Below are 22,283 nucleotides of genomic sequence, written 5' to 3' on the forward strand. Positions count from 1 at the left end.
GGCAAATAATTTAAAGGTGACGTGATGACACATCATTAGTTTAACTTAATCAACTCCGCTTTTGTTGTTGCGGTAATGGTAATTGGATCGGAGCATTGACAGCTTAACACAGCAGCTAGATGTTCTGCATAATACACTATTAAGTTCTTAGGTCTGTTTTACTAAACATATGCAAGTCAAGTGCGAGTGGGAAAACGCACGATATGAAAATTGAAATGCATCTTTTAGCAAAGCTCCAAATGTATTATTATTATTATTATTATTATTATTATTTAAAGCGCTTGTTGTATAATGCACAGTTTATCAGTGAAGTTTACGTTGTTAGCTTGACAGAGCCGTACGACTGATAGTAGAGCTCTGCATCCCCCTCGTGGCCACTCGCTTGAATTGCTGTACGAGCCCCGAGGAAAAATAGATGTGTATCCAGCATAATGTTGCATTTTCAAAACCTCTCCTCAGCACTGCAGATATCTTGTAACGATGGTTAAAAAGCAGAATTTATGACGGAATTTATTGTGTTTTTTCTTCGTTTTTGCTTAACATTGCTGGATATTTACTGAAACTATTTAAGTAGTATAGTGGTATAGTAGGTTAAGCTCACACAATTCAGCCCTCAAGGTCTCCCAACGCCCAGGGACCCTGGTAGTTGCCTGCCTGGCCTGTTCATAAGATTCGCCTCTGCAGTTCAGTCCTGTAATGCAAAATTTTAAAGATGAACATATTTACACCAAATTTGACTTGCACATTTGATGTCTCACAAAATATACTTTCCTTGACCCTAAATACTTTATGTTAAGCCAAGCTCCTTGTTCATGCTCCCTTTTAGGGCATTTTGGTTTTATTATCCTAAATTGAGCACTTTGGTTCAGTATCGGGCACTGGTATGTGGCCCCAATGGGCATGGGTGCTGTACCACAGCGCGAGGGGTCCCCCATACGGGGTCTGGAGCACTCCCGGGATCTGTGACGGAGTGCCACGGGATCGTCAAAAAAAAAAAAAGAAAAAAAAATTACCAAATGGGAAAAAATGATGATGCATGATCTTTTGTGATGTTTTATCAGCGTTGTTTCTATTTTGTTTTAAGTATTAAACAACTGTTACGGTCGAGCTGAGAATGTTATTCGTTCCACCGCGGCCCCTGACAACTTCAGCTCTCCGTACCGGTGTTCCGTGTAGCTGGCTGTCAAAGCTTTTTTAAAAGTGATGGTCTCGGTTACTTTCGGTTTCCAGCTAAGTATGCAATGAACGTAACACGCGTCGCTGTGATGTAATCGCTCAGAACTGGACATTTTGTTTAGACCGTGCTTTGAACCCGGCGGGATAGTTCCCCTCTATCTGCAAGACTAGACGAAGCTGGTCTTTTTATTAATAGCGAGGGTAAGTACACTTTTATTGGCGAATAGTTCACATTCGAATTAAAGAAATCCCAAATGCAACGGCTTTCTACAAGGAGAACTGCAGTGTTTTCTTTGTGAAATGGCGGAGGTAAAAGAGGAAGTGTAGTCTACTGTACAGAGAAACGCTACTACTGTTCTTTCAAACCTGTCGGTTTATTTAATGTTTGTTTGTTTGTACCATTTCAATAGTTTGTTATTCTACTTTTTAAAAAATACAAAAACACATTGTTTTGAAGATTCTTTTACATCTGATGCGGCTTGCCGTTTTAAACTTTTCTCTACTGAGGTGTTGCGCCCGTGATTGTCATACAGAGAACCTACAGCATCCTGTGTAAACATAGTCTACACATAAACAAAATATGCAGGCTTGTGCACGTAACAAAACGTGCTGCTTAAGAGGAAACAGGAATAGCCTACCTCATGCAATTCACCGATTATTGGTATAGATATTCTCAACTAATAGGGTACAATGTGTATTTCACTGCATTGCCCCCATCTAAGTATTTTATGATTTTGGGTTCTAAACTGCACCAAACTGGGGCAATCGACCAGTCTTGAAATAGCTGTCGGTCTGTCCTTTTACTGAAGAAGGTTCCATCCATCCTCACTTTTGAAAAGTCACTGAAAAGTCACTGATTTTTTGAAAGTAGGTCACCATACGAGTGTGTCCCCAGGGACACCTAGGGATCCAGAGAAAGAGTGCAAAGGGTGTTTTAGCAACAGTTTGGCAAGGCTTTCGGTCTGCTAAGCGGTCTGCATCGAGGCTCGGATTCCTTGTGGTCGTGCATCGGTTGTTATTTTTATGCGGCGTTTGCCAGCTGACGTTCCCGGCAGCTAATTCGCAGATCCGGTCGCCGCGGTCGGCATGTCACTTGCGCTTTGAAAATGGGCGCTGAGCGGACCCACTGGATCGGGAATTAAAATAACAGTGACCCCGCTGGAGATGCACTGATGCAGCCCTGCCTTTACTCAGGGTGAAAGAATGCAGTGTATTTGAGTGGGTGTGGATGAGTCAGCTTGGCTCGTATTTGAGCATCGGTCAGTTAAGTTTGAGTCTGAGTGGCCCCGTTCTGTGAGTTGAGGCTCCGCCGTTTTGTGCAGCGAACCGGGACCGAAGCGGAGTTGTTTTTGGCTCTCTGTGTGTTTGGCATGGCTTCCTTCCGGCATCATATCCTGTGTGTCCCTTTAAGAGTGTGTGTCTGTGTGTGTGTGTTTGAGAGATAGATAGAGATATAAAGGGAGTAAGAGAGAGTGAGGTAAAGAGAGAAAGGGAGAAAGAGAGTGAGAGGGACAGAGAGAGAAAGGGAGAAAGAGAGCGTGAGAGAGAGTGAGAGAGAAAGGGAGAAAGAGAAAGATGGAGCGAGCCAAAGAGTGAGACAGAGAGGAAGGCAGACCCAGAGCGAGGCTGTGCTTCAGCTCTGCGGCAGGGAGGGGTGCGTGCCGGGAAACCGGCAGCTTTCCTGTAAGTCACAACCGGCCAATCGGTGGAGAGCCACCACGCATGTGGCTCCCGCGGCACTGCAGAGACACACCGGCTTACAGTGTGTGTGTGTGTGAGAGAGAGAAAGAGAGAGAGAGAGTGTGTGAGATATAGATAGAGAGAGGGAGAGAAGAGAGAGGAAAGGGCGTGTGTTTGTGTGAGAGAGAGATAGATAGAGATAGAGCGTGAGAGGTAGATAGAGAGAGAGAAGACAGATGAAAAGGCGTGTGAGTGCAGAAAGGCTCTCGTATCAGTTCAGAATAAAGGTCTTCTGAGGGATTAACCAGGAAAGGAGCGACTGGCTGTTGAGGCTCGGCTCGGTACGTCCAGGTTTTCCGTCTCCTGTCTGTTTTCCAGATTGGTGCTCTTGTCTGTCTCTCTGTCTCTCTGCGAGGAAAGCCGTATTGTTTTAGGGGAGGCGGTGCACATTTGGCGAAGGAAGAAATTGTGGTCAGGATACTGCAAACAGGGGAGCGAGGGTTTCAGAGCATTCAGAAGACCAAGAGCAGATCAAAATGCTATGTTTGGTTATGTTGAGTTCTGTACTTCTTAGAAAGTTTTACACATTTGAAAAACAAAAACCTCCTTGCACAGTAATTGCCTTGTCAAGGGAAGGATATTTGAGTTCTGCGGTTTGATTCAGGAGGTCTTTTGCGGGGGGGGGGGGGGGGGGTTACCCCTCATACTATGTTTGGGGTAAATTTGTTCCCATTCGCTGTTTGACACCTGTTAAAAAACCAGTTAATCTTGTTTTTTTAAATCTTGATACTGTGAGACGTTTCTTAACTTGGTGGTAGTAAATGGTAAACATGCAATAAACATAATGCTGATGCTATGTTAAAGTCCTGTGCCATCTTTGTGTACAAAGGTGTTCTGTTGGGTCAGTTCTGACCCCAGGTCCTTGTAGCTGAATACAACTTTAGAAAATGTACAACCTTTTTTGTTTCTTTAATAGAAAAAAAAGAAATTTTTTTTTTTGTGGGTGACTCTGGTGGCACTTTGCCAAACTTGGGTGGTGGGTGTGGCTACGGAGTCAGCGGTGTGGCATCAGCAGAATGTTTGTTGCCTTGCGAGCTTGCCACGGCAACGGCCCCAGATACAGCAAAGCAAAAGGACAAGCCAGCAGAGCTTGTTCAAGAACTAGAGTTTACCTTGGAATTTGCTTTTCCTTGGTGACGTCGGCTGAAGTTTGCCAAGGGAACGAAAAGCGACACGGGGCTGGCTTGTTTTCTTTTGGACCTGTAAGTGACATTACCCTGGCTATCCAGCAAGGATTGCCAAAAGTTTGGTTTTTGACCAGAATAGCCAGTTTATATCCAGATTATTTGTACATGCCTAGGTTTGTGTCCAGTTCAAGTAATTGATGGGAGAACTTTACCAGTAGATTTCAATGAATTTGTGTGTTAGTGACTCGTACGGGTATTTGGGGGTTAGTGGGCGGGGTTAAAGACGGAGGAGGAGTCTTCTTTGATTGTAAACAGAAGGCAAAAAAATCCTGCATAGTATGCCTTTAATGTCATACAGCCCATTGACTTACATATATTTTGTAACTCAGGAACTACATACTTGCTTGATAGAAGATTTGGTATCACTGATAAGCATGCAAAACTGAGCATTTTGACAGTTTAATGGAGTTTCTACTGCATTTAGTGGCAGAGATTACAAATAAAATGAATGCCTGTGGAGATTATGTTACTATGTAAGAAGCCATGCCCACATTTGTCAATCATGACCAAGCTTTTGTTTTTCTTTAGTACATGGATCAAGACCATGGGTTTTCAGTTTCATGACAATCTGTCCGTTCACGAGTGAGAAACAGCTTTTTGGAATTTGTTGCCCTGTTTAATTTGGTCCCCTGTTTAAGCCCTTTGGGCTAGAACCGCTGAAACGGGACAGAAAATATATTCCAGCAACAGTAAAGACATCTGAATATATGATACACCAATGAACTTAAGTCACCAGGCAAGTTGTGACCTGTGTGCTAACAGCTATCAATTAGCTTCATTTTCTACATGCATGGTCTTAAACCTCAAATGGTTAATTCATGTTTCACAGTGCACTGGTGGAAATGTGCCTTCACCTCAGAAAGTGTTGCAGCATTCATGTTATGATAAAAGGGCTTTTAGGCCTGCAAGTTTATCTCGTGATCTCTCCCCACCCCCACCTCTCCTGGTGTTGCTCAACCGCAGAGAATCAATCAAACAGAATCGTCCTTGTATTAAAATTCTTTTTGTTTTCTTGTATTCTTTCTGTCTCCTCCATGGGTTTTAATGTGACTGTTTTATTTCCTTTTTCTGTTTTCTTTACTGTGTCTTGCTGTCACAGTGCTTATTATCGCCATTTTGTATATTGATATTTTATTTGCTGTTCCTTCTCTTCCGTGCTGCTTTATTATTGTGTCCCTTGCATTGCAATTTTCACCTTATTTTTTCACTTAGTGCTTTATGTTTTAATGGTGCTATATAAATACAATTTATTATTATTATTATTATTATTATTATTATTATTATTATCTAATTCATGGAATAGGTCTATATGCAGGCTATGGGCCTTTCAACATTTGCACGTATTAGCTAAGGCTTCTGGTGACCCGTCTCTCTCGCTTACGAAAACGTTTTTCAAATTCTACAGAACCATAACAACCTATATGAAGTATGGTATTTCTTGTAATTTTCATGGCCGAACAGTCCTAACATGACACAGTATCGGTGATAAAATTGTGAGAAAGACTGAATATGAATGTATGAGGTCTGTTATCTGCAAATTGCAAAAACAAATACCGGCGCAGCTTCCCGTTATTAGTCAGTGGCGGCGTGAAAGTGACGTGCACAAACCTTTGCGGAGATATCTGATATCCGTGCTCTTTGGTATTTAATAAGAATTCAGATACATTTCGTTTCTCCAGGCAGCTAAATACCAAACATGGCTAGGATAACAAACATTTCTGATTCTGAATACAGTAGGGAAAAAAAGTGTTTAAAATACCGAGTATAAATTAATTCCACCTGTCTGTGGCGGCCTGTGATGGTAAGTACGGAACGAAGGTGCCGCACGTAGCGCGCCGTTCGCGCAGCCGATGATTTTCGCTGAAAGCCGGAGATCAAAGGGACAGGTGAATGACGGTGAACCGCAGGCGGGCTGACGCAACGCGAGGTAACGGCGCAGCGCTGCTCGGTTTCCGCACAGCGCTCCTGGCGAGGCGTGCTTGCGCGCAGATCGGAAAACACAGCAAAAAAAACAAAAAAAAAAATCAACGAACAAAAAAAGCAATTCTTAACATGTATTCAGAGGTGGGTAACCCGGCTTCAAAGAGTAGAAGTACTAACCATGTATTTGCTCCACCAGCATGCACTAAACCAGCTGATTACACTAATTAGTTCCCCTACCTGGCTGAAGAGTTGTGCTAATTAGAGTCAGCTGGTTTAGTGCATGTTGGTGGAGGAAATACATGGTTACATTACATTACAGGCATTTAGCAGACGCTCTTATCCAGAGCGACTTACACAACTTTTACATAGCATTTTACATTGTATCCATTTATACAGCTGGATATATACTGAAGCAATTTCGGTTAAGTACCTTGCTCAAGGGTACAACGGCAGTGTCCTACCTGGGAATCGAACCTACAACCTTTCGGTTACAAGCCCAGTTTCTTACCCACTGTGCTACACTCCGTCGATGGTTAGTCCTTATACTCTTTGAAGCCAGGTTACCCACCTCTGCATGTATTTTAGTTTTATGTTTAGACTTAAAATCTTATTTCTATTCCTTTTTTTTTGTTAAATAAGAAAAAAGGTTTGCCAGTGGGGCTAGCTATGACAAATTCACTTGTCAAGCAAAAAGGAACTTAAAGCAAGTGAATTTTCTACTTGAGAGAAAAGAGAAAAAAAAAAAGATTTTAAGTCTCATTACAAGACTAAAACCCTTAAGACAGACTTTTGTGCAATGAAAAAGAACTGACTTCTTGCCATTTATTTAGCCTAACACACCCTAACACAGGATGGCTAACAAAACGCAAGATGCTGTGCGCAGTATAAGCGCATTTCCTCTGTTTTTTTGCACTGTTTATTGTTTTCTTTCAGTTTGGCATAATGGGCCCTTGAAAGGACCCCGAAAAGTAGTTTAATTGGTGCCAATGGTTAGTCATGAGCTTGTTACCAGGGAAACCATGGGGTATAAGCTGCAGCAGGTCCTCAGGTGCCAGGTGGGGTGACTTCACGGGGCAGACTGTCCAATCCCAACTGCTTTTTTTTTTTTTTTCCGCAACTGGACTTTCCCATTAACACCCCCGCCCCCCCCCACCCCCATCTTTAACGAGCCATCCTCCTCTCTGAGACTCAACACGTTGTAACTAACACCCACTGTAAGCGATCTGAGCACAGCTCAGCGGCTGTCAGCACAGACAGGGGCACTGCTGCCCGTGTCACGGTCATGTGACGCCGCGATCACGTTCACCCTTCGCCACGCGTCCGTCCGCAGATTGCCGCCTGTCACCCGCGAACGTGCCGACCGTGTCATCGCAGAGTCGAGGAGCGGCAAAAAGTGGGCGCTGGGGTGGAGCTGGCGGTTGATTAGGGTGGGTGTGGCTTTGATTAGGGGGCGGTTGTCACGTTTTAAAAAATGACAAATGTTTCAGTGTCCATCGATTCCCCGCAGGTGTCGTAACACCGTTGTTAACGGGCAAGACGTGTCTTTCTGTTGTGTCTAATTACCGCTGTCATCGCCGTGAAGCCAAGCGTGGCGAAAAAGATCCGCTTCGCCCTTCTGGAACGGCAGGTGTCTGCCGCCCCATTGGTCGAGAGGCAGGCGTCTGCCGCCCCATTGGTCGAGAGGCAGGCGTCTGCCTCCCCATTGGTCGAGAGGCAGGTGAGCTTCGTCGCTGTCGGCAGGTGTTTCTTTATCGGGGCGACGCTCAACCGTCAAATGTAGCGTGGCGTAGCGACAAATGAAATTGTATTCTGTTACGATGAGCGCCCCCCCCCAGCCAAGCGCTCCGAGCGAGCGGTGTCGTTACACGGATCCTTCTCACGGGCCGAGTCTGTTTCCATAAACGGCAACCCCTTCTCTCCATAAACCAAAAAATAAAATAAAAAAGACATTGTGTACACACAGCTGTTGGTGCCACTCGGATAGCTGGGCTTCGTTCGGCTACTTCAGTTGAAGCTACTGAAAGTGCACACTGCAGATTGTGTGTGGATAAGATGTCATTAATAGACGCTTTCTGGTATGCAAAAAAAAAAAAGTACCTTGAAAGAATTGCAGTTTAAACCACTCCAGGCCCGACTTGATATATGGTAGTGTACTGACCAGAAGCAGCCAATGAGCAGGCTCCGCTGAGTACGCGAGGCCACCGGTAAAACCCGGACTGGCACACAGTTCTGCGCATTGGGAGTACCAAAACACATCCCTGCTGTTAAATCCCTCACTGCATTTCTGTTACCACGGGATCCCTCTGTGACACTGGGCCGGCCAGTGGAGCATGGGCTCCCTCTCCATAGCTGGGTTCCTCCCGAGGTTTCTTCCCATCGGGGGGTTTTTTCTTGCCACTGTTTCAGTGTTTCTCTTCTCACCGGGCAGTTTTTTTTTTTGGGTGTGTCTCAGGAGAGAGGGGGGACAGGTTTGCTCACTTTTTGGAGGGTTGAGGCCAGGTTTTTGCCCAGTTTCCTTTCTGTTTCGTCCTTCATAAAGCGCGTTGAATTGTCACTGGATATGGAATGTGCTGCGTAAATGAACTTGCCCGGCCTTGCCTGCAGAACACCTTTCTGACGGCGTCTCTGTAAAAAAGCCCGATAGAAATAAAAATCAAATCGAAGTGAACGGAACATTGTGAGCTGAGGACATTTCCCCCCCCCACCCCCCCACCTTCCTCTCTGTTTACAGGGTCCCCAGACGGAACGATGGGCATGCGAAGCAGGATCTTGAACTCCACCACCCCGTGGACCACCATGCAGCTGAAGGGGCAGCTGAAGGGGCAGCTGGAGGGGCAGAAAGGCCACCTGGAGGGGCAGTCCAGCCTGCAGGGGCAGAGGGGCAACAAGGAGAAGAGCGGGGGGGAGGACGGCCCGGCGTGCCGCGAGATCCCGCCGGAGCTGAGGAAGGTGCTGACGCAGGGCACGGCGGAGGCCATGGCGTCCAGGCCGCTGGGCACCGAGAAGCTGTGCCCGTTTATCGCCCAGGCCGAGTGTGAGTACCAGCGGAGCACAGCGCGGTGGGGGGGTGGGGGGGTGGGAGGGGTGCGGAACGGGGGTGCTGGCACCGAGAAGCTGGGCCCGTTTATCGCCCAGGCCGAGTGTGAGTAGCGATGGATCGCAAAAACTTTTGCATTCATCATTAGAAATGTGCGGTTATATGTGTACAGCCTGGTGTACCTTTAAGATAAATAGAAAGTAAATTGATATATTAAATGATCAATTTAACCCAGTTCTAGAGTAGAACAATCTCCTGTGTACAAAGACAGGAACACAGTGTTGTGAATATTTTGCTATTATCGACATGGCAGTGTTGAACTATGCTAATGCTAACGCTTGCAACGTCTGCGTTTCCTAGGTGACGAGCAGCAAGAATTCAGCCCCTCCTGTTCACAGCGCCCCTTCATCGGCTCCCCCAACTGCCTCATCAGGTCTGTCGCTCCGCCTCTCTCCCGTCGCCTCCTTCACCTCCTCTCCTGTCTCCTCCTTCACCTCCTCTCCCCACTCCTCCTTCACCTCCTCTCCCATCTCCTCCTTCACCTCCTCTCCAGTCTCCTCCGTCACGTCCTCTCCCATCTCCTCCTTAACCTCCTCTCCAGTCTCCTCCTTCACCTCCTCTCCAGTTTCCTCCTTCACCTCCTCTCCTGTCTCCTCCTTCACCTCCTCTCCAGTCTCCTCCTTCAAACTCCTCTCCAGTCTCCTCCTTCACCTCCTCTCCTGTCTCCTCCTTCACCTCCTCTCCCATCTCCTCCTTCACCTCCTCTCCCATCTCCTCCTTCACCTCCTCTCCAGTCTCCTCCGTCACCTCCTCTCCTGTCTCCTCCTTCACCTCCTCTCCCATCTCCTCCTTCACCTCCTCTCCTGTCTCCTCCTTCACCTCCTCCCCCGCTCTGGTACTTCATTGGCGTTCCAGTACCGCTTGATTGTCCATCATGTTTTTTGGAATTTCTTGTTTTTTTTCTTTCAAAATTCTAAGTCAGTGTTTTAGCTCTAACTCCACTGCTTTCAGTCACCAGCGGGGATTGTGACATCAGCATTAGAATTTTCAGTTAACAACATTCTAATCACACATTAAAGGGTTCAAACAGTTGGCCCCCTAATTGTTTTTCCATTGTGTAAAGTGGCCCTTACATACCTCTGTCCCCCCCCCCCCCCCTCTGCAGGGCCTCCACGGAGAACAATGTGGCCTGGGGGGTTGCCTGCAAGGAGCCCAAGCGCCCCCCCTCCTCCAGCAGCCGCAGGAAGAGACAGCGCCAGAGAAAGCAGAGGGAGAGAGAGGGGGAGGGGGAGAGGGGCAGAGAGACGGCTCTCTCTGGGGTCCCAGAGCAGGAGAGCAGCGGCTCCCCCTGGCTGTTTCACGCACAGGTGAGACAGGTGCCCCCACACCTGTGCCTCTAGCTGGCTGTGGACCAGGGGTGTGCAGTCTTATCCAAAACGGGCCAGAGTGGGTGTTAGCCCAGCACTGTGACACATGAATTTAACTATCAACGTTTTTATTAAAGATCATGATTAGTTAATTAGTTGGTTCCGGTATCATAGTGCCGGGCTAAAACAAAAATTAGTCCTTTTTAGGACAGGATTGCAAACGACAAGCATTAATTAAAAAAAAAATTTTAATAAACAAAAAAACTTTTTTTTTCCTTTAGATCTTTTGTTAAATCCAAATTGCTTCACAACATCACACATTATAAGTGAAGAAAAAAATGAAAAGAATACAAAATACAGCAGTAAAAAAAATCTTGTATTAATTTTCCAGAGAGTAAGCCTTGAGCAGCCACTGTAGAGCCTTGTAAAAATGATAGGGTCTTGGAAGTAAATACTGCCCCAATCCAAGACAAGATTACAGGTCGGGTGCCTGCTTTCTCCCCTCTGTTGCTCACCTGCTGCCGTTTGGTCCTCCCACCAGGATGAGGCGCCAGAGTTCACCAGCGGATGCAGCAGGTACAGCAGCACCCAGAGCCAGGGGGTGCAGGAGACCGAGCGGCCCAGATGGGAGAGGACAGGGTCCCCCCTTACCTGCGACCCCCGACCCCGGTTCTCCCCCGGTTTTGCCGCCGTGCCCAAAATGTCCCTGTACAGCCAGGAGTGCGCATCAGAGCGCCACCTGAGCAGCCAGGACCACTGGAGGCTCGCCCGGTTCGGCCTCCGCGCCAACGTCTGCCAGGAAGACCCGGTCTTCGTCACGTCCTTCTTCAAAGAGGTGGAGAAGGAGGCGAGGCAGGAGGAGGAGGAGGGGGAGGAGGGACGGCCGGGGCACTCCGACACCAACGAGGGGCTCCTCTTCCACCCCGAGGAGGTGAAACGAACAGCTGGCCTTCTTTCGTTTTTTGTTACTCATTTGTTTCGTTCTCGTCTTTCCTCCTCCGCTGTGTGAAGTCAGGCGATTCAGTATGTATAAGAGATATATTGGGCAGTCTGTCCCAGGTCCCCACCTGTAAGAGCCAAAATGGCTGCTGCATAGGTGTTTTGTACTTCCTGTCCTTGATGTCTGTCTGTCTGTCTGTCTGTCTGTATGACTGTCTGTCTGTCCGTGCGTCCATCCGGCCGACTGACTGACTGTCTGACTGACTGTCTGTCTGTCCGTCTGTATGACAGTCTGTCTGTCTGTCTGTATTACAGTCTGTCTGTCTGTCTGTATGACTGTCTGTCTGTCTGTCTGTATGGCTGTCTGTCTGTCCGTCTGTCTGTATGACTGTCTGTCTGTCTGATTGACTGACTGTCTGTCTGACTGACTGTCCGTCTGTATGGCTGTCTGTCTATCTGTCTGTCCGTCTGTCTGTATGACTGTCTGTCTGTCTGTCTGATTGACTGACTGTCTGTCTGTCTGGCTGACTGTCTGTCTGTCTGTCTGTTTTTAAAAATTCACCTCCTGAATTTTGCCGTTTTCAGAAACTCCAGCCCAATGATTACGAGTACAGGGAGGGGCGGGATTACTCCCTCCTCCACCACATCCAGAACGGCTCCTACGGGGACGTGTACAGTGTTCAGGACAACAGGACAGGCTTCAAGTGCGCTGCCAAAAAGGTAAAATCCCCCCCTCCCCCAGGACCCCCCCCCCTCCCCCCCCCATCTCACAGCCACCTACATTCCAGATGGCCGCTAACATCTTAGCTCTCAGACGTTGATTCCCGTTGATAACAGCCTGACAATCACTCCTACACTTACAGCGCTTAACGAATTAATTAATCAGCCTGTTTTATTTTCACTCAGTCTGTTCCACTCGTTAGCATAATTGTCGCATTGATTGTCACCGAGGACGTTGTGTCAGGTATTTATTCAGTCATTCATTTGTGTCCCGTCAGCTAGATATCACTAAACCCCTCTGTGGTGCATGCAGGTGCCCTGGTTGCCCATGGCGCTCAGCCTGATGAATAAATGTAACGAGGTGTAGTGTACGGCGCGGAGCGCAGGTTTCCGCGGTTTCCATGGCGATGCCCTGCCTTTCTCGACCAATCGTGTCCCGCCCCCCCCCCCTTGCCTCGGCCGCAGATACCGCTGAAGCTGTTCCGGAGCGAGGAGGTCGGCTCGTGGAGCGCCCAGGGCTCCCCGCGCGTCCTGGAGCTCTACGGAGCGGTCCGGGAGGGGCCCTGGGTCACTCTGTTCATGGCCCTCAAGTCAGGTGAGACAATCCAATCAAAACCGAGCCAGATCTGTCAGGTTTTATTTGTTTGGTGGTTTTTTTTTTGTCACAAAGTCACAAATTGCGGAGGTAATTTGTGCCAAAGCTAGGCCTGACCGTACCCCCAGATAGCAAGCGAGGTGCAATAAAAAATAAAAAACTCCCCTGTGGGAAGAAAAACACTCAAACAGTGGTGAGGTATCTGGTGTGCTGATTAAGCCAGAATGTGTTTATATTGAGGCAGTTTTTTTCTATAATATAAAATAAGAAAGAATTTTAACATTGTTTGTGAGCGCTGGCCTTTCTTTAATTTTGAGGGTGATCCCACGCCCTCCTCCCTATGCCTGGGATCAATCAGCAAGCCTTGGGAGGGCATTCAAAGGCCAGAATTCCTTTTGTAACAAAGGATGACCTCATCTGCTGATGCAACTTCCTGGCTTCCAAGGCACAGTAATGCCAGAGATTCTGTAGCCTAACCAGATGGTTGACCCTGTGCTTAACATCGCAAGTCTAGCGTTTGAGCGGGAAATGTCACGAGTTGTTGCATCTTGTGAATATTAATGAAAGGGTGAACCGAGGCCCCCAGCAGTCACAGATCTGACCCTGGGCATGGCCCTTCATGAATATTCAAATTATGTGCCTCTTCACGAAACTGAATTATACCACCAGGACCCCCTAAAGCAGTGGTTCCCGAACGTTTTTGGTCAGGCCCCACTTTGGTAATAGGAAATTTTTTGAAGCCCTCCCGACAACTTTGGTTCAGCTTGGATGCCATTTTATTTTTGGTTTCTAATGAACCTTTTTTTTTTCCGACCCTCACTGCACACCCCCCACTTTTGGGAACCATGCAGAAGCAGAAGCTGAAGCTGAAGCTGTCCATCTGGTTATTAGAGAGCATCGTGCAGTAGTGCTTCTCTCTCCCCCTCCCCTTCTTAGTCTCCTCTCTCCATTCAAACACCACTCAGCTCCCCTGCAGTAATAATAATAGTGCTGTAGTCGGTAGCGGTTGGTTGTTTAAAACAGGAACTGGTCTGAGGTGTGGTTTGCGTGTGACGCATCGAGCGTGCTCATCACTACGGGGCTACTGTGAGATACTTGTGTGCACAAGCGGTTTATTAGATGGAACCTTCTAATAATAGTAACAATAATAATAATAGTAATAGTTCCTTGCATTTACACCACGCTTTTCTCACACTCAAAGCGCTTTACAGTGATGAGAGCGAAACTCACCTCAGCCCACCGCCAATGTGCCCATGTGTAGCACACCCCCATGGGCGACACGCTGCGGCCATCTTGCGCCTGAGGTGGAGAGGGAGAGACCGATGACAGCGACGGCGCTGTTAGCTGCAGTCGCTCTGGTTCCTGCCGTTAGGCCTCACGTTGTCCCCGCCCTGCTCCAGGTTCCGTGGGGCAGCTCATACGGGAGCGAGGGCGCCTCCCGGAGGACCTCGCCCTGCACTACCACGCGCTGGTCTTACAGGCCCTGGAGCACCTGCACAGGAAAGGTGTCCTGCACCTGGATGTAAAAGGTAAATTAGGCTCCTGGAGTCAGATCTGCTACTACCGGCTTCTAGCAACCAACCACTGTACCACCCCCCAACACTCGCCATTTAAACTTTACATTTACACCTAACCCTAACACTCACCATTTAAACTTGACATTTACACCTAGCCCTAACCCCCAACACTCACCATTTAAACTTTACATTTACACCTAACCCTAACACTCACCATTTAAACTTGACATTTACACCTAGCCCTAACCCTAACCCCCTAACACTCACAATTTAAACTTTACATTTACACCTTACCCTAACCCCCCGACACTCACCATTTAAACTTTACATTTACACCTAACCCTAACCCCCAACACTCACCATTTAAACTTTACATTTACACCTAACCCTAACCCCCTAACACTTACCATTTAAACTTTACATTTACACCTAACCCTAACCCACTAACACTTACCATTTAAACTTTACATTTACACGTAACCCTAACCCCCTAACACTTACCATTTAAACTTTACATTTACACCTAACCCTAACCCCCTAACACTCACCATTTAAACTTTACATTTACACCTAACCCTAACCCCCCAACACTTACCATTTAGACTTTACATTTACACCTTACCCTAACCCCCCGACACTCGCCATTTAAACTTTACATTCAAATTTCAACCTGGTGTAATATGTACACAGCTACCCAAAGAGATGAACAGTATGAACAGTTAAAATACAAAATCTTATATAAATGCACACATTTTTTCTTACATTTTTAAACTTTGTCAAAGTAAGGACGACTGATGATTCAGTATGTACAGGGTTTACACACATGCCGAAGTGAAAATAAATATTTCTAAAGTTTAAATTGTGGCAGTTAAAAATGAAATTGATTACTGCATTGCATTAATTAGAACTATATGGTAAAAACATACAGTTTTTCTACAATTGAATAAATTAGGACTATATTTTTTGGCTCCAGGTATACAAGAGAAACACAAAGAAACTGTCTCAAATAAAAAATAATAAATGTCCATTTTCTTATTTCTTTAATTTTTATGATCATTAAAAGTTTTTACGTGTGGATACAAAGATAATATTTTCTGATCCGCCTCCATCTGCTGGACCATAGAACCAAGGAAGTAAAAGCACAGAAAGCCAGAGCTGGGAATTTCCCACATCGTGACTCGTGACAGGAAAGGGGGGCGGAAAGTGAAGCGTAAAGCTTTAGAAATGCGGTCACACTCAAAGCTTTGTACAGGCGCGCCCCCTGGTGTCTGAAACTCAGTACTGCGCATTTGGAGAGCGCGATGTACTGCATAGCCTGCTCTAATTAGCCGTTAGCAGTGGGCTCCCTACAAACAGATGGACAGTTCAGGTCATTCCAAACAACAAAAGCGTACTATTTACACCAGTCTTAACCAGCATAGAGCTGGTTAATGCTGCACAGGGTGCTTACACTCTTGTGAAGTGTACAGTTACAGTTAAACTATACAAGGCTGTATAATTTAGTGCTACCCGGTGCAGTTTACAGTATATATATTCCAATGTGTGTTCCCGCAGCGGACAACGTGTTACTGTCCGGAGATGGGAAGGAAACGTATCTGACTGACTTCGGACACTCCGAGAGACTGGACCGGAATGGGTGGAGCAACAAAGCCAATTCAGGTACCACAGGACCACACAGGACCCATACCGAACCATAACTTTGTGAAGAAGACATTTCAGTTTTTGCGCTTTGAAAATACACAGCTCGCAACATTGCAGCCAGGTTTGATAACACAACTGTAATGTAATTATAGATTTGTGGTGTAGTGCTGTGGTTAGGAAACACACAGGGCTTGTTACGCAAATGTTGGGGCAGTGCCATTGTAGCCTTGAGCAAGGTACTTAACCTGAATGGCTTCAGTACATGTGTGCAGCTGTATAAATAAATAGTATGTTTAACAAATCTAGCGTGAGTTAAGTTTTTTCTGGATAAGAGTTGTAATGTACAGAAGAAATGTAATCACAGAGGTAAGCTCAGCAGAACATTAATATCTCACTCCAGGCAAGGCAGTGACTACACACAAGAACAATCAAGTCAACGGCAAGCAAATTTTGAGCTGTGTTCGTGTGTGTGTTTGTGTTTGTGTGTGCATGTGTGTGCGTGTGTGTCCATGCGCGTGTGTGTGTGCGTGCATGTGTGTGTTGCAGGAGAAGGGTTCCCGGGCACAGAGACCCACATGGCCCCTGAGGTGGTGAAAGGGGAACCCCGTAGTGCCAAAGCAGATGTGTGGAGCAGCTGCTGCATGTTACTGCACATGATGACTGGCTGCCACCCCTGGACCCGCTACTACCAAAGCCCATTGTGCCTCAAGGTGATGCATGATGGGAAATGTAGTTTTAAGATAGCTAAGACTGTAGGCTGACAGTTCATATATTATCAGTGAGGTGTAATTTTAGTATCATGTATTGATTTTGTTGTGGTTTTACTGGCCTCAGATTGCACACGAGGATCCCCCGCTTAGAGAAATCCCATCCAGCTGCAACTCTTGCACTGCTGATGTCCTCAAGGCGGGGCTCCAAAAAGATCCAATCAGAAGAGCTTCTGCCACAGAACTGAAGGAGAAGACCACTACAGCCCTGATGGCAGGTGAGAGTTGGTTGTAGCCCAACAGCTAGTAGCCATACAGCCAGCTTCTGCATTGCTCTCTGGTTTTCTGACTTGAATCATATTCTGTCATGTGACCTTGCCTTTTGTGTGCTTGTGTGATCCCGAAGTGGGAGGGCTCACCAGTCCAGTGAAGGGAGCCTATCAGGAGCCAGCAAAGGCTGAGCCAATGGAAACCAGCCACAAGTGCTCTGGGCCCCTCCCTTCTCTCCCAGCCCCTCCCAGCCCCACCTCTCCCAGAAAGAGAAACTTTGAGCTGGGGAGGCAGTGCAGAAGCTCCTGGAGGGGGCACTCCAAGAACAAGGATGAGACGGAGGAGAGCAGCGATGCCGATTGGCTCTCCTCGTCTCCCAGACCACGCCCCTTGCTCCACCCCCACAGCTCCAGGCAACCGAAAGGGGAGTGGCCAGATGTCTCAACGTTAGCCTGGGAGCTGGAGAAAGGTAAGATGGCCGTACACCCAGGAGGGCCGGGGGGGGCTGTTGTTCCTTATTCACTGCATCATCAGCGCCTCATCGCTGAAACACTTCCGCCATTTCAGTGGAGTGAAGAGTACTCGCTCTTCCTGCAAGTGTGTGCTCTAGTACTAACTACAGTGTTCTCCTGTAGAGGCTCCAGTACAAGGAGAAACATGGGACTTGTGTGGGCTTATGTCTCTCTCTCTTCTTCCTCCCTCCCCCTCTCCCTCCCACTCTCCCATTCTCTCTCCCTCCACTTCTTTTTCCTTTTCTCTCCTGCTCTGTCTCATTCCCTTTCTCCCCCATCTTCCTCCCTCCCGCTCTGTCTCTCTCCCCTCCCCCTCCCTCTCCCCCCGCTTTCTTTCTCTCCCTCCCTCCCTCCCTCCCTCCCTCCAGAGTTCTACCTGAGCAGCCTCTCGCAGCCACACTCCCTGGAGCTGCAGGAGCAGCTGCTGTCCTGTCTGAGCAGCGGCTGCCATCGTCAGAGAGACGCTCTGGACAAAGTGAGTGACAGGCCGCCGTTGCCATGCCAACCCGGGGCGCTAAACCACCCTTTCAGTCCTTGCATGTCAGCTCTGCTATGCAGGAACGCACACACACCCGCGCGCGCGCGCGCACACACACACACACGCATACGCACACACGCATGCACACACATACACACGCGCACACACACCAACTCAGGCGAGTGTGTACAGACACGGACACACACATACACGCACACACACCAATGGCAAGAGGCAGCCATGCAAGGCACCAGCCAGCTCGTCGGGGGCAGTTAGGGGTTAAGTGTCTTCCTCGAGGACACTTTGACACTTTTTGCTGGGAATGGAGCCGACAGCAGCTCTGTGATTGGCAGATGACCGCTCTACCTCCTGAGCTGGACTGCTGCCCAGGTGTAGTGGCTTCAGTTAGCCTGCTTCCGAGTGCGGGACTAACCCATGTGACCCCCCTCCCCTCCCTCCCCCCCCGCCCCGCTCCCAGGACTCGGGGCACTGGTCTGTGTGCCACAGCGGAGAGCTCAGCTCGGGGGTCTACTCCGGCGGCAGCCTGCTGGACGGGCACAGTTTTGGGGTGGACTGGCGCGGCTCCGCCAACCCGTCCCCACCCTGCTCGTTTGAAGGTGAGCCGCGCGCCACACCCGCGTGGCCGTCCGCCATGTACGGGGGGGGGGGGGGGGGTGGGGGCGATTAGTGCATTGTGACACTGTCAGAATGCTGTGACAGAATGTTGTGACATCCACGCCTCAGCTGTGACTCCTTAGCCAATCAGTGGCTTAATCGCTGAAGTGCTGAAACGAACCAGCGACCAGCAGACACTGCTGGGGTGTGAGACTACTGACCTATACACTTCTGTCTTGGGTGTAGGTGTGAACATGGGTTAGGGTTAGGCTCCTGACCTACAGACTGCTGTGTTGGGTGTGGGTGTGTAATGGGTTAGGGTTAGGGTTAGGGTTAGGGTTATACTCCTGGCCTACAGACTGCTGTTTTGGGTGTAGGTGTGTAAGTGGGTTAGGGTTATACTCCTGACCTACAGACTGCTGTGTTGGGTGTAGGTGTGTAAGTGGGTTAGGGTTATACTCCTGACCTACAGACTGCTGTGTTGGGTGTAGGTGTGTAAGTGGGTTAGGGTTAGACTCCTGACCTACAGACCGTTGTTTTGGGTGTGGGTGTGTAATGGGTTAGGGTTATACACCTGACCTACAGACTGCTGTTTTGGGTGTAGGTGTGAACATGGGTTAACGTGGGTGTAGGTGTGAACACGTGTTTTGGGTGTAGGTGTGTAAGTGGGTTAGGGTTAGACTCCTGGCCTACAGACTGCTGTGTTGGGTGTCGGTGTGTAAGTGGGTTAGGGTTAGACTCCTAACCTACAGACTGCGGTTTTGGGTGTAGGTGTGAATGTGGGTTAGGGTTAGGGTTAGACTCCTGACCTACAGAATGCTGTTTTGGGTGTTGGTGTGAATGTGGGTTAGGGTTAGGGTTAGACTCCTGACCTACAGACTGCTGTTGTGGGTGTAGGTGCGTAAATGAGTTAGAGTTAGGGTTATACTCCTGGCCTACAGACCGTTGTTTTGGGTGTAGGTGTGTAAGTGGGTTAGGGTTAGGGTTATACTCCTGGCCTACAGACCGTTGTTTTGGGTGTAGGTGTGTAAGTGGGTTAGGGTTAGACTCCGTTGTTAGGGATGAAGGTGTGAATGTGGGTTAGGGTTAGGGTTAGACTCTGTTGTTAGGGATGAAGGTGTGAATGTGGGTTAGGGTTAGGGTTAGACTCTGTTGTTAGGGATGAAGGTGTGAATGTGGGTTAGGGTTAGGGTTAGACTCTGTTGTTAGGGATGTAGGTGTGTAAGTGGGTTAGGGTTAGGGTTAGACTCTGTTGTTAGGGATGTAGGTGTGTAAGTGGGTTAGGGTTAGGGTTAGACTCTGTTGTTAGGGATGTAGGTGTGTAAGTGGGTTAGGGTTAGGGTTAGACTCTGTTGTTAGGGATGTAGGTGTGTAAGTGGGTTAGGGTTAGGGTTATACTCCTAACCTACAGACTGCTGTTTTGGGTGTAGGTACGTAAATGGGTTAGAGTTAGGGTTATACTCCTGGCCTACAGACCGTTGTTAGGGATGTAGGTGTGTACGTGGGTTAGGGTTAGACTCCGTTGTTAGGGATGTAGGTGTGAATGTGGGTTAGGGTTAGACTCCGTTGTTAGGGATGTAGGTGTGAATGTGGGTTAGGGTTAGACTCCGTTGTTAGGGATGTAGGTGTGAATGTGGGTTAGGGTTAGACTCTGTTGTTAGGGATGTAGGTGTGAATGTGGGTTAGGGTTAGACTCCGTTGTTAGGGATGTAGGTGTGAATGTGGGTTAGGGTTAGACTCCGTTGTTAGGGATGTAGGTGTGAATGTGGGTTAGGGTTAGACTCTGTTGTTAGGGATGTAGGTGTGAATGTGGGTTAGGGTTAGACTCTGTTGTTAGGGATGTAGGTGTGTAAGTGGGTTAGGGTTAGGGTTAGACTCCGTTGTTAGGGATGAAGGTGTGTAAGTGGGTTAGGGTTAGACTCCGTTGTTAGGGATGAAGGTGTGAATGTGGGTTAGGGTTAGACTCCGTTGTTAGGGATGTAGGTGTGAATGTGGGTTAGGGTTAGACTCTGTTGTTAGGGATGTAGGTGTGAATGTGGGTTAGGGTTAGACTCTGTTGTTAGGGATGTAGGTGTGTAAGTGGGTTAGGGTTAGGGTTAGACTCCGTTGTTAGGGATGAAGGTGTGTAAGTGGGTTAGGGTTAGACTCCGTTGTTAGGGATGAAGGTGTGAATGTGGGTTAGGGTTAGACTCTGTTGTTAGGGATGAAGGTGTGTAAGTGGGTTAGGGTTAGGGTTAGACTCCGTTGTTAGGGATGAAGGTGTGTAAGTGGGTTAGGGTTAGGGTTAGACTCTGTTGTTAGGGATGAAGGTGTGTAAGTGGGTTAGGGTTAGACTCCGTTGTTAGGGATGAAGGTGTGAATGTGGGTTAGGGTTAGACTCCGTTGTTAGGGATGTAGGTGTGAATGTGGGTTAGGGTTAGACTCTGTTGTTAGGGATGTAGGTGTGAATGTGGGTTAGGGTTAGACTCTGTTGTTAGGGATGTAGGTGTGTAAGTGGGTTAGGGTTAGGGTTAGACTCCGTTGTTAGGGATGAAGGTGTGTAAGTGGGTTAGGGTTAGACTCCGTTGTTAGGGATGAAGGTGTGAATGTGGGTTAGGGTTAGACTCTGTTGTTAGGGATGAAGGTGTGTAAGTGGGTTAGGGTTAGGGTTAGACTCCGTTGTTAGGGATGAAGGTGTGTAAGTGGGTTAGGGTTAGGGTTAGACTCTGTTGTTAGGGATGAAGGTGTGTAAGTGGGTTAGGGTTAGACTCCGTTGTTAGGGATGAAGGTGTGAATGTGGGTTAGGGTTAGACTCTGTTGTTAGGGATGAAGGTGTGTAAGTGGGTTAGGGTTAGGGTTAGACTCTGTTGTTAGGGATGAAGGTGTGTAAGTGGGTTAGGGTTAGGGTTAGACTCCGTTGTTAGGGATGAAGGTGTGTAAGTGGGTTAGGGTTAGGGTTAGACTCTGTTGTTAGGGATGAAGGTGTGTAAGTGGGTTAGGGTTAGGGTTAGACTCTGTTGTTAGGGATGAAGGTGTGTAAGCAGCGAATGTAAACTGAAACTCTAACGAGGTTTTTCCGTTCGGCCCAGGCGTGGACGTGTGGATCCAGGACTTCACCGGGCAGTGCCTGCAAATCCGGGAGAGCCCTGGGGTGACGGTGGGGTACATCGCCATGGGGATCAGCGATCAGGTGGGCGCGCGTTTTTGGAAGGAGGGAGTAGCGAGTCGCTCACAGAGCAGAGCTTTTCGTTTTGTTTTCTTTTATATACAGTGCAGCCTGTAAGTATGTGTACAGTGACACAACTTTCTTTTTTCTTTTTTTTTTCTCCGTACTCCAGCACATTTAAATAAAAAAGTGAATGTGAGGTTAAAGTGCAGACTGTTAGCTTTAATTTGAGGGTATTCACAGCCATATCGGGTGATCAGATGTGGCTGTAATGACAGGACTTACAGCTCTTTTCATACATTTATTTTACTTCTTCTGCTGTTTTATTCTTCCTGTCGCTCCCTGTTGAAAATGCACTGCGCTGATAAACGTAATGGACAGGGAGATGTGTGACCCCGCTGTACCCCGTGCGCCCTGTGAAAAGGGCCCAGGACCGTTAAGCCTGGTGTGAATTTGAAAGGGGGCGATCTCACCGTTCCGTGCCTTACGCAGATTTCGGAGAGGGCCTTCTGCTTGGAGACGCGGGACGGCCGCCCGGTGTGCCCTGAGGAGGAGGTCCTGGATTCGGGGCTGTGGCTCCGGTGCACCCCCACCCCCGACGCCGGCCGCGCCTGGAGGTGGAGGGTCAGGGAGGGCGTTCTGGAGACGAGGGCGTGAGCAGCCCGCCCCTCCGTCCTTCTGCCCGTCCGTTCTGCTGACAGTCCCCCCCCCCCC

The 22,283-nt window shown here is 48.1% G+C and overlaps 1 protein-coding gene across 2 annotated transcripts; it reads left to right on the forward strand.

Annotated features, from left to right (window-relative positions):
* The first annotated feature begins 1,248 nt into the window (after positions 1-1,248).
* LOC118216771 (mitogen-activated protein kinase kinase kinase 14-like) lies at positions 1,249-22,279 on the forward strand. 2 transcript variants are annotated; one of them, XM_035398242.1, is made up of 16 exons: positions 1,249-1,377; positions 8,758-9,060; positions 9,424-9,496; positions 10,229-10,430; positions 10,972-11,361; positions 11,955-12,089; positions 12,555-12,684; positions 14,085-14,213; positions 15,756-15,860; positions 16,389-16,552; positions 16,677-16,827; positions 16,956-17,288; positions 17,700-17,806; positions 18,288-18,426; positions 21,493-21,593; positions 22,062-22,279. In XM_035398242.1, exons 2-16 carry the CDS (start codon positions 8,775-8,777, stop codon positions 22,224-22,226), a joined length of 2,610 nt encoding a protein of 869 aa, XP_035254133.1. In that variant the 5' UTR covers positions 1,249-1,377; positions 8,758-8,774; the 3' UTR covers positions 22,227-22,279. The 2 variants fall into 2 exon arrangements, with proteins under 2 accessions (XP_035254133.1, XP_035254134.1); XM_035398243.1 differs by lacking the exon at positions 1,249-1,377 and adding an exon at positions 3,119-3,197.
* The last annotated feature ends 4 nt before the right edge of the window (positions 22,280-22,283 follow it).

This window comes from Anguilla anguilla, chromosome 17, assembly GCF_013347855.1.
Source record: "Anguilla anguilla isolate fAngAng1 chromosome 17, fAngAng1.pri, whole genome shotgun sequence".
Taxonomy (NCBI): domain Eukaryota; kingdom Metazoa; phylum Chordata; class Actinopteri; order Anguilliformes; family Anguillidae; genus Anguilla; species Anguilla anguilla.

What these genes read in the sequence shown, in the direction of transcription:
- LOC118216771 (XM_035398242.1), top strand. Translation starts at nt 8,775, where the DNA reads ATGGGCATGCGAAGCAGGATCTTGAACTCCACCACCCCGTGGACCACC. An exon ending in GTTCATGGCCCTCAAGTCAG is followed by an intron (nt 12,685 to 14,084) that starts GTGAGACAATCC and finishes GCCCTGCTCCAG; the next exon opens with GTTCCGTGGGGCAGCTCATA. An exon ending in AGCCTGGGAGCTGGAGAAAG is followed by an intron (nt 17,289 to 17,699) that starts GTAAGATGGCCG and finishes CCCTCCCTCCAG; the next exon opens with AGTTCTACCTGAGCAGCCTC.